The 17,344-nt window shown below is 47.1% G+C and overlaps 1 protein-coding gene across 4 annotated transcripts in view; it reads left to right on the plus strand.

The window, feature by feature from the left end:
* Window positions 1-17,344, plus strand: part of ELMO1 (engulfment and cell motility 1) — a 402,414-nt gene that overhangs the window by 269,636 nt on the left and 115,434 nt on the right. For all 4 annotated transcript variants that reach the window (XM_005868063.2, XM_005868065.2, XM_005868064.2 and 1 more), the window contains one exon: window positions 16,333-16,469. In XM_005868063.2, coding sequence (XP_005868125.1) covers window positions 16,333-16,469 — 137 coding nt within the window. The remainder of the gene's footprint in view (window positions 1-16,332; window positions 16,470-17,344) is intronic.

The raw sequence follows: 17,344 nt of genomic DNA on the forward strand, positions 1-17,344 counted from the left end.
CTCCTTCTATTTGAGTGAAGGCAGAATCCACTGCACCAGGAGCCCCGGAAAGCCGAGCGTGGTGGCCCGTGGGCTCGGCTCGGTTTCCTTTCCTGGCCGCCCTGGACCTCCCTCTGATGGAGCCACACACAGAAGCAACGCCTTTGCAGGCAGACTCACCTGCACACGCTCACATGGCTCCCAAGGGGCGGTGCTTATGGCATTTGGAGACTGAGTAGACATGGGATTTGAAGTGGGCCCCACTGGGATATTGTTCTGAAAGGAAAACACATTAGGACCAGGAATTCAAGGCGTCCACTTCTAATGCCAGTCCCTCTCGGAGCACAGACCCACCCTTGCCCTGAGATGCCATCACCTGGCATGGTCCTCCTCAGTGGGCCTTCCTCACGGTCCTCATTCTGCTGCTCTCGGGGCAGCCTGCACCCACTTCTCTGGGTCGCCACTCAGACCCTGTTCTGGAATGAGCGAGCGGCACTGCCTGAGATTCCTCCCTCTGGCAGGTCCCTGGCGCCTTGTATGGCCTGGGAGGCCTTACAAGATTGCAGCCCTTTAATTGTCCTCTCGCCTGGCTCACGTCCACTGCTTGGTCCCCGATGGCGCTGCAGACTCTCTTTCTCCTTGGCCAGGCCTGTGGGTTTTATTTTATTAAAAAAAAAATTTTTATTGATTTCAGAGAAGAAGGGAGAGGGAGAGAGAGAAACATCGATGATGAGAGAGAATCATTAATCAGCTGCCTCCTGCTCGCCCCCCACTGGGGATTGAGCCCACAACCCCAGCATGTGCCCTGACCAGTAATGGAACTGTGACCTCCTGGTTCATAGGTCAATGCTCAACCACTGAGCCACGCCGGCCAGGCAGACCTTTGAGTTTTATAACCAAGAATGTCCAACCAGCCGTTTATCAATGGGGCTCAGGGAGACCAGCTTCAGGTGCCAGCCCCTCGGGGCACATTGCAGTGTCTCTCCTCCATCGAGCCCGCCCGCCCGCTCCCCATCGATGACCAAAGAGCAACTGCAGCCCAGGACGGCCTCCCAGGAGTGATGTGAGCCTCGGCCTCCAGAGGATCCATGCTGCTCAGGTGAAGGGCGCTTCACATGGGGTAGCTCGTTAGAAATGAACAAGGCCAGTTCTCACGCTGCCCCGAGCTTGCCTGCCCCTGCTCCCAGGGGTGTTTCTAAAGGTGCCAAGGAAGCCCCCAGAGCATGGATGGCGAAAAGGAAGGAGAGCGAGTTCTTTCGTAGGGGAGTGGATGGCGAGGCTGTCTCCTGAGACACCTTGAACATACAAAGGAATCGGGTCCATGGGGTGCCCTCTCACGGGGTGCTCCTGCAGCGACTCCCCTGGGCCCAGAATTTGGTGCAGCCCGGACCCAGCCAAGCAAGTGTACCTTTAAATTCAGGAGGGCAGGAGGGTGAGTGTCCCAGCTCAGACTGCGGATGAGTCCCGCACTCTCCTGCTTATCTTAGCCCGGGCGCTGCCATGGGCAGGCCTGGCCTCCGCGGAGCCCTCTCCTGTGGCCACGGTGTGTTTTGTCAGTGGGGAGGGATGCCCAGTGATTAACTGGCAAGAGTGTCTTGGTGCAGTATTTCCCTGTAAGGAGATGAAGAATTTTTTCAAGTTGTGACTTTAATAACATCGTTCCATCCGCCCGGGACCAGTTCAGCTTGCATTCCACACACATTTTGATTACACACAGACAGAGAAGGTCTCGTCCGGAGTCTCCAGGGCCTAAGAATTCCTAAGGGGAGACCCTAAAGCAGACAGAGAATTGGGAAATTGCCTGGTGTGAGATGGAGACATTAAAAGTGTCAGCCCACAGATGATGGAAATAAAGCTATGGCGGTGGCAACACTGCAGGGGATCTTGGGAGGCCTGAGAAGGAGGCTGAGATGAGGAAGGGTGTTTAAGGCGGAGGGAAAAGCATATGTTAAGGTCTAGAAGTCTGGGAAACAGTTTAATTGATCTTTCAGTCATTCCATTTTGTTTTTGAAATTGTTTTCTCCCTCTGCCCCGATAAATGCATTCTGGAAGTTTTATGTTTTAAAAAAATTGCTGAAATTGGCTCTCTGAGGAGCAGCAGGGTCCCCATTGTGGAGAGTTGATGAGTTTGGACTTTCTCCGAGGGGTGTTAAGCAGTGTGGCTTAATGGTGTTCACAATGAGAAAGCATCCATACACCAGATGCACGCTCTTGTTATTGCTGTCTCTGTATCTGTGGCTCTAGTTAGATGGAACGTGCTCCTCACGGAGGGCAGTGAGGAGAACCCGTCTTGAGGGTGGGAGACACGTTTGGAGCCTTCTGTCCTAATCCTCGAGCGCAATGGTGAGCACCTGAACCAAGACCAGTGGTGGCCGTGGGAAAGGAAAGGAAGAGAAGTATTTAGGATATTAAGGTGACTGAGAGAGAAGTCAAGCCCAACCTGGCAACTCTGTGGGTGAGATAGCCGGGATGGGCTCCCAGTCAGCCCGGAGAGAGGTAGTGAGTTCAGCTGGGTCAGCTGGCATTTGAGGTGTCTAAGGGATACCCAGGCGAACGTGTCCAGCGAGAAGTTGGTTGTCTGGAGCTCAGGGAAAGATCTGGGCTCAAATTAGAGATCTGGCAGCTGTAAGCAGGTTGAGATGAGTTCTCCTCTGGAAAGAGTGGAGACAGGAGAAAAAAAAAGATGAGAACAGACTTGGGCAGGAAAATGAAAGAACCCAAAACAATAAGCAAGTCTATGAAGGAGACAAGAGAAGTGTGGGATTGGGAAGAACAGTGACCCAGGATCAGTGGGCTGCCATTATCCTTCCCTCTGAAATCCTAATGGCTGTCACACACACACACACACACACACACACACACACACACACGCTCGCGTGCACACCAGACAGAAAGTCTTTCTTACCAGGAAACATGGGGTCATGTTGGGACTCTTCTGGTGCCTTCTAGTGACTATATGAGATGCCCTCATCACTTGTAAGTGTGAGAGAATAGTGGTAATAACAGAAACACCCTCTTTGTTTAGAGAATTGGGTCTTTTTGTGAAATGAAACTTCCTAAATGCATCTGTGGGGGAAGAGGGAGAAAATGGTTTCAAAATACCAAGAACAGAATTGAATGACCATAATGTAAAATAACTGTGTGCAAAGAGTGGGCATGAGAGTGCCTGCCGGCATTAACTTCTGTTTCACAGGGAAGGAAGGCTGAGAATTTTCACCAGAATCTTCCTCCTGAGGTTAAAAGCACCTTATTTTTGGTTTCCTCCTTAGTTTTATTTCATGAAGATGTGTTTTTATCTAAAATGACCTCTTCTTGATGAGGGTTTGGGAAGAAAGAGGCCAAAATAACCTTTGCTGAATTGGGGTAGGGTAAATTCTAGAGGAAATGCATTGACTGGTTAACAACCTCCTGGAAACACAGGATATTACAGAAACATCAGGGGTTAGTTATTATATGTCATTGAAGCCAAGGGGGTGAGTCACAGACAGTATAAGAGCTTAGATAATGAAGGGTTAAAATATACCTTTACCCATTCATTTAAAACTGAATTCTTCACCAACACACATTTCTAAGGCAGAATCAACACAGGCTTCCAACCCAGTGGTCCAGGAACAAGAGACCAGTGTTTCGTTTGTTGGCATTCCAGCAGCACCCACATGTTGGGTGGGATGAAAAAAACAGTCTCACCAAAGCAGTCACAAGAGCTGAAACCTAATTTTATTAGTGTTCTCTGCTAGTGAAAGTCATTTTTATCAGATGCACTTCTAGGATTTCTGTATGTTCAAGGCAACAAGATACATTCTGGAGACACACCCTGGAATATGCCACGTTCTACTCAAACTTATTTTTCAAAATGCCACCAAAGCAGGGACACATGGGTTTTTGGGTTGTTGTTTTTTTTTTGAGGTTGTGTCTGTGACAAACAGAGTTCGAATCCTAACATAGTCTTAAAAAAATGATAATCAGAGTACATTGGATTGCTTTTCATGAATGGAAGTGATTCAGTTTGGCTACTTACAGCTGGTCCTCAAATAATGTCACTTCGATCAACATGGTTTTACTATAATATGATTGAGATGTCACAGAAACTTGACTCTTGTTTACATCAGTTAGCCTTTGGTGAAATTGGTTTCGTTATACATTGTTTCGAGGAAGGTTGCAGAAGCTATCGACAATGATAAGTGAGGATGACTGTATTGGTGAGAGATTGTAAAATACGAGATACCTGGGGTAGTCATGGATATGTGTGTGTTCAGTCAGGGTCAGGAGAGCCCGGTGGCCTTATTTTGTGAGTTCTGTGCAAGTTCTGTTTTTTATATGTTTTTATTGATTTTTAGAGAGAGAGGAAGGGAGAGGGATAGAGAGAGAGAAACATCAATGAGAAGAGCATCATTGATCTGCTGCCTCCTGCACGCCACCTACTGGGGATTGAGCCCAAAACCAGGGCATGTGCCCTGACCAGGAATCAAAACCATGATCTCTTGGTTCCTGGGTCCATGCTCAACCACTGAGCCACACTGGCTGGGTGGCAAGTTCTTAATCTCACAGCATAATGGCAAGACATGAGCAGCATCAGCTGTGTGGTTAAAAAGCTTGTGGGGTTGCCCTGGCTGGTTTGTTCAGTGGATAGAGCATCGGCCTGCAGACTGAAGGGTCCCAGGTTCAATTCCAGTCAAGGGCACATGCCTGGGTTGCGGGCTCTATCCCCAGTGTGGGGCGTGCAGGAGGCAGTTGATCAATGATTCTCATCAGTGATGTTTCTATTTCCCTCTCCCTCTTCCTTCCTCTCTGAAAACAATAAAAAATATATATATATTTTTTAAAAAGCTGGTGGGGCAAGAAGACCTCCAAGTGCACTGGTTATGCACATATTTGGTCAGAGCACAGCCTCTGCAGGCTGCTTGCCTCCCACGCTGACATTGGCTCTGCCGCTCTCTGGCTGTGTGACCTCAGACAAGTCACTGAGCCTCTCTGTGCCTCGGTTTCCTCATCTGTGAACTGGAGGTGAGAATCAAACCTGTCTCATATTTAATTGCCATATGACAATTAAATCATTTAGTTGTAAAGCACTGAGTACATTTCTATGGGAATATATGTCTGCCACAGAGCTGTCTGACCAACTGTAAGAATTGCATATCCCAAAATTACCTTCGTTAGCAAGATCAAGTCTTCATTAAAATAGTGGGTCAGACAAGTAAGAAATGGAATTAAATTTATTCTTAAATCACAGTCCATAGACATTCTAGGAAGTACTAACTTTCTGCTTTAAAATCCTCCATGGAGGGAAATGACTCTCTGGCCAGTGGCAGGAAAACGGGGACTCGGACCAGACCTGGGCTCTGCCTCCAGTGAGCGCTGGCAGCCCAGCTCCGTCTGTCTGTCTGTCCGTCCGTCCGTCCTCTGTGCCTCAGTGCTGCCATCTGTGAAGTGGGGACAATAACAGCTGCACCCGCCTCCCTCGGGGAGTGCCTGGTTCAGGTCATTGCAGTAAGTAAACCCCTCCCCTTTCTAGGCTGCTCACCTGCCAATTGGCTGAAGCAGATTTGCCAAGTGTCTAGATTACGTGCTTTTCCAGTTTCCCAGCCCGCTGTCCCTGGTTTGACAGTTAATGACTTGTTATGTTTCTTCTCATTTTGGCAACCTCCATCCAGTGCCTGTGTGCAGCTAGGCCAGTGATGGCGAACCTTTTGAGCTCGGCGTGTAAGCATTTTGAAAAACCCTAACTTAACTCTGGCGCCGTGTCACATATAGAAATGTTTTGATATTTGCAACCATAGTAAAACAAAGACTTATATTTTTGATAGTTATTTTATATATTTAAATGCCATTTAGCAAAGACAAGTCAACCAAAAAAATGAGTTCGCGTGTCACCTCTGACACGCGTGTCATAGGTTCGCCATCACTGAGCTAGGCCTCTTCCTGGGTCCTTGTCTCCAGGCCTGAGGACCTGCTCTGGGGCCCGGAGCTCTGCTCTGGCAGGACCTGCCCACGTGGTCTGAAGCGGAGAGCAGGCTCCTTATCAAGCTGTCCTGGGTAAGAGGACTGAACAGACTACAGCTCGGCAGGCCGAGGATTAGGGACTTAACTCCCTTCTTGTTCGCCGATAGAGATCGCCATCTTCTCAAATCCCACATTGGCAAAGGCACGCTTGTCAGTGGATTATTCCCTTAATCTCTCCTTATCTCCTTTAATGTCACTGCCCGCGGTGCACACTCGGCCAGCCCTGTGCTGCCGTCCGTGAGGCCATCTGTTCCTTGTCACAGAGTCCGAGCAGGGCCCTGCTCCACGCAGGGGTGTGGTCACGGAGGCAGGAGAGGGATGGTGAAGACTGTGTGCTACCAAAGTTAGGGGACACCCCTTATCCTGTTCCGTAAGCATACGCGAAGCGGGCACCGTGGAGACCACGGAGAAGAGAAATTGGAGGCACCATGCGCTGGAAGGCAGTGCAGGGTGTACTGCGGGCAGCCTGGGAGAACCATGAGGAATGCAGAGATTTCTACATGGAAGTCCCTGGGCTTTGTAGGCTCATAGTCAGGAGGAGAGCCCGCCAGGTGGAGAAAGTCAAGGTCTGTGGGTGCGCAAAGGGAGAGGCAAATGGGCGAGGCTGGAGGGAAGCGTCTTGAGGAAAGGGCTGGGCTTTGGGGGATGTCTCCCTGGGTTACATGAAGGGGGACCCAGCAGTTTACTATGTGCAAATGCAAGCAGGGCGGTTTCCTTGGTAACGAGGGGAAGCTGGGATTGACTTCAGGGTTCGGTCGTGTCAGAGGTCAGTTAGAAGGAGAGCAGGAGGTCGGACGAGAGGGTGGAATGTCTTGCTGAAGTATTTGCGTTTTATCCTAACAGCCCCGGCAGTCACTGAGTTTTTAAGGGGAGTCATTGACTGAGCGTTGAAGACAAGAAAGAATGTGATGAGCAAGCCTTGGCATGTCCTCTTTGCTTAATTTTGCACTTTTCAGATTCAAGATCACTTATTTTTAGCCCCTTTCACCAGCTTCGCAGCCCTGGCTCAGGCTCTGTGCCCCGGACCAAGGTGTAATCGTGGTCATGGGATGGCGTGCCCCGTTCTTGCTGGGTCTTCAGCAAAGCGCATCCCCGTTGCTCCTTAGTCTGCCTCCAGGCCAGCATTACCCCCGGGTGCCGTCTGCACGCAGTTGGATGGGCAGTTATTTATATCGTGCTACATGTGCTGTGTGACAGCCTCTTAATGTGCCACTTCTCAGAATAATTTTCCCTACAAGGGAGTTTCAACAAGGGCGAACAGAAACTGCTTCTGGAATATGCTCTCCTCTGCTCTGCCCCGCTTGACTGTTCTCAGACCCAACCAGAATGTTCCTCTTTCCGCATCTTCCACTCCACCCTCCCATTGCTCCAGCCGTGCCACCCCAAAAGATAGGAGGGCTCTATTTAGCAAGGTCGGGGGGCTCCCTTCCTGCTTTTGCATTGCTAACTCACACCTCAAGTTTGATACCCCTTTCCAAAGACTTCACTTTTTCCTTGCTGTTCTTCCGTTCTCTTTGGGCCAGAAAGAGCCCTGTTGTAGGCCTGTAAGTGGATCCAGAAACAATTATTTTGCCAACTGACAAGGTTCCAAGGTTCCAGGCTCCATTTTCCTGCAGATTTTGGTAGTTTCTGCCAGAGGACAAAGGAAAGAGCAAAAACAGGGCGAATCAGCAAGACCATTTTTCAATTCTAAGCAAACTCCCAGGGGTCACGGAGCTCGCACTTATCAGCAATCCTAATTTACTGGAATTTCTGCAAATTCTGTCTTTTGGTTAAGCATCTCACAAGATGATGATGGGAATGCTGTTATATAATTTTCCAGGGGATCTGGGGACCTTCACGAAGGGAGGTGAAAGTAAATAAGATTTTACTGCAATCTAGACCTTATATTATAATTCAAGATTGGAAGGGGGTGATGTACACACCACATTTGTATTCTGCATAACATTTTATGACCACATTTATCGAGTGCTTATTATATGCCAAATGCTTTGCTAAGCGTTTTATGGAAATCTTCTCACTATGTCTTTACTCAGTTCTGCAAGCTATAAGTTACTGTTATTGTCATCATAATAAGAGAGGCTTCAAGACATTACAGGACTTGGCTGGGATCACACAGTTAAGGCGCCTAGGAAAAAATCCAGCCCCAGTCCTAACTCCAGAACTGACACTCCTAACCACTTAGCACTAAGGTTTTTATCTGGCTCACCACTCCTCCTTAATATGCCCAAGTACCAAGTACATGGGTTCCAGAATAATAAGAATCTTTAAGTTACTTGAATTTTAATTCCATTAAAAGAGACAAATGTAGAGTAAGAACATAGATGAGAAGTCTTTATCCTGCTCCTATTTAAACCCCGTTAATGGCTTCCCATTGTAGGTGGAATAAAGTCCATATCCCCTAGTGTGGTCTACAAAGAATTAGCTGATCTGATGCCAGCCTACTTCTTCTGCTTCATCTTTTACTCATCTCTCCCTGCTCAGGAGCTGAAGGTCATATAGATAAGGATTGGCAGAACCAGGATCCAAACTCAGGCAACCTGGTTCCAAGGCCATGCTCTTAACCACCTTGCAGTTGGATGGATGGATGGATGGATATATGGATGGACAGACAGGTGGACATGGACACACTTGGATGAATGGAAGGGAAGAGGAAGGGAGGGAGGGAGAAAGCTCATTTAAAAGAAACGTGTGGTTCTTCTTAGAGTTCACACAACCCATCACATTAGCAGCTGTAAGACTCATCAGCGAGGTCAGGATCCCCATCCACAAAAGAAAGTGCATACATGTGCTCTTATCCATCCAGCAGGTGAAATGAAACTCTAGCCCAGGTGTAGAGAGGGCCCCTGACCATCTCTAGGAGCTGATACCAGTTAGCTCAGGATGCCAGCCTAGACAGGTGGGATGCTTTTCTGTCCAGTCAGTCACCTGGGCTGCATGCCATGCCAGTCCCTGGCCCCAGAGGCGATGGGCAGGGCAGACCAGTGCCGCTCCTAAGAAGCCCACCTGAATCACCTGAAATGACTTTGACCTGTCTGACAAGCCATTGTCCCTTCTTACTCATCAGGAAAGCCATATTCTACTTTTTAAGGTAACTCTTTTTATTTGTTTATTTAAGATTCATGGACACCTTCTAAGTGTAAGTTGTTGAGGAGAGACATGGATAAGTAAGAGAAAATTGTGCCATAAAAGAGCTTATCCCCGGAGGACGAGAGGAGTGCAAAAACCAAGCACAATACCAGAAGGATGAAATAAGTGCTAAATGGAGTACAGGAACAGTGGTCATTGATTCTGTCTGGGAACAATGATATAGGATTCAATGAGTAAAGTTGCCTTTTAATGTAAGTGTGACTTGAATGCATGTAAGTGTTCCAATCCTAAGAATACAACACAGCTCAGTGAATTTTCCATCCAACGACTATTCATTTAGTTACAACCCAGATCAAGATAGAGAATGTTACACAACTGTCAGGGACCCTCCCCGCCAATTTCTTCCATGAATTTTGCCTGTTTTAGACTTTAGATCCATAGCATTATATAGTATGGTCTCTTTTGTATGGACTCCTTTCGTTCAGCATGTTTTCAATCCGTTCACGTTATTGTGTGTAGTATAGCTTTAAAAATCATTTCTTTGTAATAAGCGTGCTTCTGTATGAATAAACTGAGATTTACTTATCTAACTAATAACTCTTGCATGGACAGTTTGGTTGCTTTGAGTTTTGGGCTCTAACAAGATAGTGCTGCTGCGAACATGCTCATACATTTCTCATGCAGCACGTACTGTATGTATGCATCTCTGTTGGTTTCTATCTTTGGGTAGAATTGCTGTGTCATAGGGTATGACTGTTTTAGCTTAAATAAATGCTACCAACCTGCTTTTCAAAGCGGGTAAACTATTTACACACCCATCAACAGTGTATGAGAATGTTGTTTGTTCCACATTCTTACCAACGTTTAGAATGTGTCATGCTTTTACTGTAGCCATTCTGGTGGGTGTTTGAATTGTTGTTTAAATTTCTATTTCCCTAGTGACTGAAAAAGCCAAGCGCTTTTTTATGTGTTTATTGGCCACTTAGATATTCTATTTGGGGAAATGCCTCTTCACATGGTGGCCATTTCTCTGTTGGGTTGTGTCCTGTTCTTACTGAGTTATAAGGGTATTTTATTTATAGATCGCCATTGTCAGCTCACTGTCAGGTAATGTTGCCACTGTTTCTCCGACTCTGGGGTTGCCATCCTTATCGTATCTTTTAATGAAGATCTAATATAATTCGATGAGCACTTTTCCTTAGGGGTAATGATTGTTCTGCCCTGTTTAAGAAACCTTTGCCCAGCTGGATGTCATGGGTAGATTCTCCTGTTATATGGAAGCTTCTTGGTTCTTTCACACTGAGATCTAGAAGCCACCTGGAGTTGATTTTTGTAAGTGGTGTGAGGCAGGGACTCCTAGCTCATATTTTCCAATGCATATATAGTTGGCCCTGCATAAGTTATTGAAACCTCTTCCACCGCTGTGTTACCTTTGTCATAAACCTGGTGACTGGATATACAGGTCTGCATCTAGACTTCCTGTTCTAGTCCATTGTTCTGCTTTTCCATCCGGGGACCAATAGCAAGATGTCTTCATTACTGGAGTTGCATACTGTTTTCTGTCCAGAAGTGTAATTCCTCCAGGTTTATCATTTAAGCTAAGTAAATAATTATTATTTTGCTAGTAAAACTGGTAACCACTAGCACTTATGGGTGCTTATTTTATCTCAGTGAATATATGAACCATGTATGGCAGCGGTTCTCAACCTGTGGGTCGCGACCCCTTTGGGGGTCGAACGACCCTTCCACAGGGGTTGCCTAAGACCATCGGAAAACACATATATAATTACATATTGTTTTTGTGATTAATCACTATGCTTTAATTATGTTCAATTTGTAACAATGAAAATACATCCTGCATATCAGATATTTACATTACGATTCATAACAGTAGCAAAATTACAGTTATGAAGTAGCAACGAAAATAATTTTATGGTTGGGGGTCACCACAACATGAGGAACTGTATTAAAGGGTCGCGGCATTAAGGTTGAGAACCACTGATGTATGGCTTTACATTTAATCCCAGCAGCAATCTGATGAGCTGGGAGACATTGTCTTTTTCTTTTTTTTTTAATGAGGACATTGAGGTCCAGAGGAAGTATAATATGATCAAGGTCACATTGCTATTAAATAGTGACACCGAGATTTGCACCCAGGCCAGCCTGCTCCAGAACCCCTGCTCTCTCACCACATACGCCGCACGCCTGGGACGTGGCCGCAGGTCATTCTCACGGAATTGTCTCTCTTCCGGTACTAGAGTCTGATTTTCAGCCCTCATACCAGTCAGGTGTTTTGTGTGTGTTTTTAATTTTTAAAAATCATTTTTTAAAAATCCTCATTGTTGAAAGTATTACAGTCAGTATTTTCTTTACCTCTCTCAGTGTCCTTCTAAAAATGCCCATGGGAAGGCGAACAAAGAAGCCCTGGATTAGCTGCTGTGTGTCTTTTCAATGTCAATTTCATACTATTTTTAGGCCTGATAGAGGATAGAAAGGAATATGCAGTTCTATTAAACCAGGCTTCGGGGCTGGGCAGAGCTGAGCGGGTGTCTCGCCTCTGATCCCCGGCCCTGAAGTAGCAGGAGTGGGGGCGTCTGTATTGGTGGACTCGCAGCAGTGGGGGGACCTCAAGTTCGTTGCCCTCACTCTCCTCTTTCCACCTCTCCCACCTACCGAAGGTCTGAACTTTTCACATCTTCCCACTCAGTACCCAGCCTTCAAAACCAAGCCATTAAAGAATACTGTGTCCAAAAATAGAAAGCGCCAAGGTCACGGGGAAGATTTTCTGCAAAGGTGTAAGGTACACACTCACATTTGCATCTGATAACTCATCCATGCACTGTTCAGACTGACCCCAGAGCCACAAGCAGCGCTAACTGGAGTTTCCATGCTGCGGATAGCTAACCAGTTTTTAGTCACTCCAGCAGTTCTCACGTATGGACCGCTTTCGTGGGCATGTAATGGATCCCCTTCTAACTGTAACTCAGAATGTTAAAGCAAAATGCCCTTTATGTCGGGCACATTTGGTAAAAACATCAGAATTTGCTCGTGCCCCCCACACTGCGGACCTCCAGACACTGGTCAATGGGCTCCCAGTGTCTCTGAGCATAACGGGGGTCATGGAACACATGGAAGAGAGCTTTTCAGCATCGGAAACATTGCCTTTGTCTTAGAAAATTCCTGTGGAAAAGCAGGAATTATATGCATTCGCCTGTCATCTTATTCTATCTTTACTCAACAGTAATGGTCTGCATTAGGTGATATTAATAGGTCAGGAGGGTATAAAAGCAACTAACAATTTTCTGATGAAAGAAAGAGTAAATACTAGGTCATCAAACATCTTCTAAGCCTACCCAATGCTTCTTTGATGCCTTAACACCCGGAATGAAATGTGGAGCCATCCTGTCATTCAGGGAGATGCTAATTTAGGAAATAAAGTTGAGGGCGGGTGCAGCCCCTGAGCCCTGTGATTATTGATGGGCACCTGGGAGCTGAAAGTTCATTATCTGGTGAGTGAATGTGCGAGCGTGTGTGTGTGTGTGTGTGTGTGTGTGTGTGTGTGTGTGTGTGTCTGTGTGTGTGTGTGTGTGTGTGTGTGTGTGTGTATGAATGTGTGTGAGTGACTGTGCATGTGTGTAGTATTAGAATTTTAAAAGTAGCAGGAACCTTACTAGTCCATCTTACTTACAGGTAAGAACCCTGGGACCCAGGGAGCTGAGGTGACCTTCACAAGGTCACAGGCAGCACCGGAACCTGTTCTCTGTATTCCGTGCAGTAGACATTGTTCTCTGAGGCACTAGTAAGGATGTCTAGCTCAGCTCACATCATCCAATGGAAATAGGAAGAAACCTACTTTGAAAGGCAATGTGCCACCTGAGAGTGCAGCCTTCTTTTATTGTTAAAACATAGGTGCATGGATTGTAACTGCCTGCAACGCTGGCCTATTTATAAACGAGTTGGGTGTCAGTAAAATAATAAGAACCCTTTTTACCGTCAGCTCTGAGGACACCTAAATATTCCACACTTAAAAGACCATTCAGTTGACTTTTATAAAGTAGAATCTCATTGTGTTAAAAATAGTGTGCTTAACAACCATTTTGTTTTTTAAAAGGTGTTACTATTTTTGTCTCATTGAAAATTTCTCTCTGGATTTTATTTGTAAAATCATTGCATACTACTTTAACATTTTTTCCTCAATAGGTGTTTTTATTTTTCTAAGGCGCCTGTAAGCCCCGCCTCCCTGTTTTTCTTTGCTTGTTCAAACCTCTGACTTAAGGACCTTCTTCTCGGGACCGAGGCCGTCCCCTTAGGCTGAGGCCTGTTCACATTTCCCAGTGGGGAGGCCTGGGCCAGGGGCCCTGGACATGAGTGAGCATCACGATCCTGTTGGCTCACAACTGCGGTGAGCCTGCCTCTTGCAGTCACTGTTCCTGCCTAAGCAAGAGCTGTGGGTGGAGCGGTTAATCTTCAAAGCAGCCATCATAAGGAGCTGCCCTGAGCTCTTCACATCAACCGAGGCAGGAAGCCTGCTGCCGGGCCAACTGCACTGGGTTACAAACGCTCATTTGGGGCCACCTGAACGAAGCTCCTGACAGAGGTTTAATTTCTTCAGGATTGTACAGTGAAGATAAGCACAATGCCGACCTCCAGGGGTGTGCGGAGAATAACGCTTGCAGAGCCCTTGGTCTGTGACATGACCCAACAAATAGGCCCTATTATTAGCGATGTTGCCTCCCTCTCTCTTCACCCAAGCGGAGCAGGGCTTGGTGGTCTCAAGTGTGCCTGGCTATTTCAGCTCTAGCAATCCCATAAAAACATTAACTAGGGCATAAAGCACACACATAATCACACTGGGCCGGGAAGAGCGAGTGTGATAATGTGATTAATGATGAGTTTTTGGATGGCAGTGGTGCTTTAAAGTGCTTCTGTGGACTGGTAAATTTCATTGCTTCAGTGCTTATGAAAGTGAGACTGGCAGCTCATTGCCCGGGGCAGCAAACACAATCCGCCCGTGTTTAGTTCCAGGTTCCTTAAGCAGCTTTGTCTCAGGTCTGACCTTCACTCTTGCGGTCCCTCTGCTGGTCACTCAGGCTGGGGATGGGGTGACTTACATGTTCTTGCCTGTAATTTCCGAGATGTGAACAGGCTCAGCTAGGAATTGGGGGGAAATCAAAGAACAATCAGTGTTCCTGGAAAGGATACACGGGCAGAGCATCCATTATCACCCACCACCTCTCTCCATATTTGGGTCAACTTTTAGCCATTCCAAGCACTTTTCCAAGAATCTCGCCATGTGATCCTCTCCGAGGCCTTTGGAAAAGCCGGAGGAGATTCACTTCCACTTTTTTTGTTAGGAAAACCAAGGCTCGCCCTGGCTGATGTGGCTCAGTTGATTGTCATCCTGTGCACCGAAAGGTTGCCAGTTCAATTCCCAGTCAGGGCACACACCCAGGTTCTACCCTTGGTCAGGGTGTGTGTGGGAGGCAACCACTTGCTGTTTCTCTCTCACATCGATGTTTCTCTCTCTCCATCTCCCTTCCTCTCTCTTTAAAACAATCAATGAAAACATTTAAAAAAAAGAATCAAGGCTCAGAGAGATGAAATGACGTGCTCCTGCTTGGCAGGCCCTGGACTTGAACCGTCTTCAGCCCCAGACCCTAACCCTTTCCACATGGCTCACGCTGCTGCTAGTCCATGCCCTTATCTCGTCTAGAAGAAAACTGCTTTCACCTGTCTTCACATGGGGTTCCACCCTCCACAGGGGTGAGCTGTACAAACACTGGACACTGTTGCTTTAAATTGTTCAGAGGTTGGGAATTCACTGTATTTGTAAAGGATGGCGACAGAAGAGGTCAGTGTATAAGAGCTTGTGGTCCTGCCAGAGCAGAGTGTGTCCCTTTAGGTCTGGTCAGGGATCCTTCACCTGCATGAGAGGATTCTAAGTGAACTTGAGGTTCAACCAAGTGGCTGTAGCAGGGCTCCCCCCAAGTGCAGAAGTCTCTGCTGTAACCCACCCGCCCTCCTCTCCTGGGCTTCTGGGGCTTGAAATTCCACCATTTAGAGCAGTGGTTCTCAACCTTGGCTGCACATTAGAATCACCTGGGAATCTTTTTAAAATCCTGATTTCTGGGCCTCATCCTCCGGAAATTCTGTTTCTTTGTTATGGGGTGAGGCCACAACATTAGTAACAAAGAAACAGAATTTCCGGAGGATGAGGCCCAGAAATCAGGATTTTAAAAAGATTCCCAGGTGATTCTAATGTGCAGCCAAGGTTGAGAACCACTGATTTAGAGCCTTGAAGACTGATTGGTCTTTAAGAGGTTCCAATTAGCATAAGAATTCTTTTACTATACTTAACAGCTTATATTTTTTAAAAATGTAGGGTTCTCTGTTGGGGGTCACAAAGACAAGTTCCTTGGACTCTAGTATCATTGTCCATAGACATGAGCGCTAAGAGGCCTGGTACAATCAAATGTGATGCATGGGAAAGGGCTATGAGAGTGTAACCTGGACAGACAGCTGAGAAGAAGGTTGGGGCAGGGCTGGGTCAGGGAAGAAGAAGAGGTGGCTGCACCTGGAGCTCAGAGCATGGAGTCTGACCCCAGGAAGCTTGACAATAGGGGCTCACAGGCAGGTTGACTGGCCTCATGTTTTGGTCCAGGATCTGACCAGTTGTGACCTTGAAAGCCACTTGGATTGCTTTAACCTCCAGCCACCTGTGTCTGGGAATGTAAAGCAAGTGGTTAATGGCACCAGATGGTTAATGATCTCAAATGTCCCCTACCCACTGCCTAAAGGGGGAAAAAGCCCCCTGGAGAAATAATCAAGGAAACTGCTTTCCAAGTTGCAATTAATTGTGTACGCAGGGAAGCTCATCCTCCGCCAGTGGTTCTGTAGAGAAAGGAGAAATTAAGGGAGGAGGAGGAGCTGTGATGGAGAGGGAGGTCTGCACAGTCTCCATAAGGTTATTGAAGGCTGATACAGAGCTTATACTCAACACCAGAGATCCGGGCCGGGAGCAGCCCTAAGGCTCATGTCATGCTGTGGCTTAGGACCTGACTTCTGTCAAAAATTGTGCCTACGGGTAGGTCTGACAATCCGACCTTGAACTTCGAAGTTGCACAGGATCTATTCTTAGGTTGCTTTTCAGCATTCCTTTTACCCGCTATGGCTTGAGCCAGCTATGCCTCCCGTCATCTCTCCTTGGAGCACCCCCACGTGGCTGTCCCATCATTTCCCTCCTCTCCCTTCTCTCTCCTCCAGCCAGTGAGACCTGCAACGACTTCCACCCGATGTTCTTCACCCACGACAGATCCTTCGAGGAGTTCTTCTGCATCTGCATCCAGCTCCTGAACAAGACCTGGAAGGAGATGAGGGCGACTTCCGAAGACTTCAACAAGGTAAGGGGGACCGGAAGCAGAGGCAGCACCTTGTCCCCCAAGGAGCCGCACTTTGAGGGCCCCTGGGCCGTGTGTGGAAGGCAGTGGGCCGTTGGGAGAACGGGGACGACTGGATTTCAGGTCGCTTTGAGAAAGGAGGAAGGAAGACATGAGGCTCTTGGTGATGCTGTCCTCTCTGGGGACGAGCAGCTGTATTCCTTTGGGCTTACTAAGCTGAAGCCAGCAGCAGAGGCGCTTTTGTGAAAAATAATGTTGAGATGATCTTACGTCTCTTCCATGACATGACTCTGGAATGCCTTGTTATTGCGGGTCTATTGGGAAAACGCCTCCCTTCCGCCTGTGCAGGTGGCGGACCTGGAGATGATGAGGTCAGGAAGGCTGCCTGGTCCAGGGCACTGGGTTTCATTGTGGATTGTGGATGTGTTGAGACAATTTGCCCTTGACTGTTAAATTGCAAGATCTCTTTCAGAGAGTTGCGTAAGTCTATATGGAACATCTTTTGGTTTAGAGAACGCATTTGGTTCACTGAATGGAGGAGTCCTTTGGTTTTCTGTAAGAGTGTGAACAACTTAGAGGAACATGTGTACTTTTCAAGATAAACAAAAGCTTTATCCTGAGATAAAGGCCTTATAACAATGATAACATGGCTCATAAATGATGTTGGGTGCAGGTATATTTCAGCCTTTAATTATTCTAATTTGCTACTGTGTCATCAGCCTCATAGCCCACGCCCACTCGCCTGGTCCTGGAGGCATAACTCTCTCTAAAAGTAAGAGTCTGATCTCATAAGCATCCTGGGGCCCCATGGGCTTGTGCTTGGGGCACAACCTAAGGTCTGCATTGCAGCTCCACTTGATCTCTTGTTAGCCTCTGCC

The sequence above is a fragment of the Myotis brandtii genome, unplaced genomic scaffold (assembly GCF_000412655.1).
Source record: "Myotis brandtii unplaced genomic scaffold, ASM41265v1 scaffold260, whole genome shotgun sequence".
Lineage (NCBI taxonomy): Eukaryota > Metazoa > Chordata > Mammalia > Chiroptera > Vespertilionidae > Myotis > Myotis brandtii.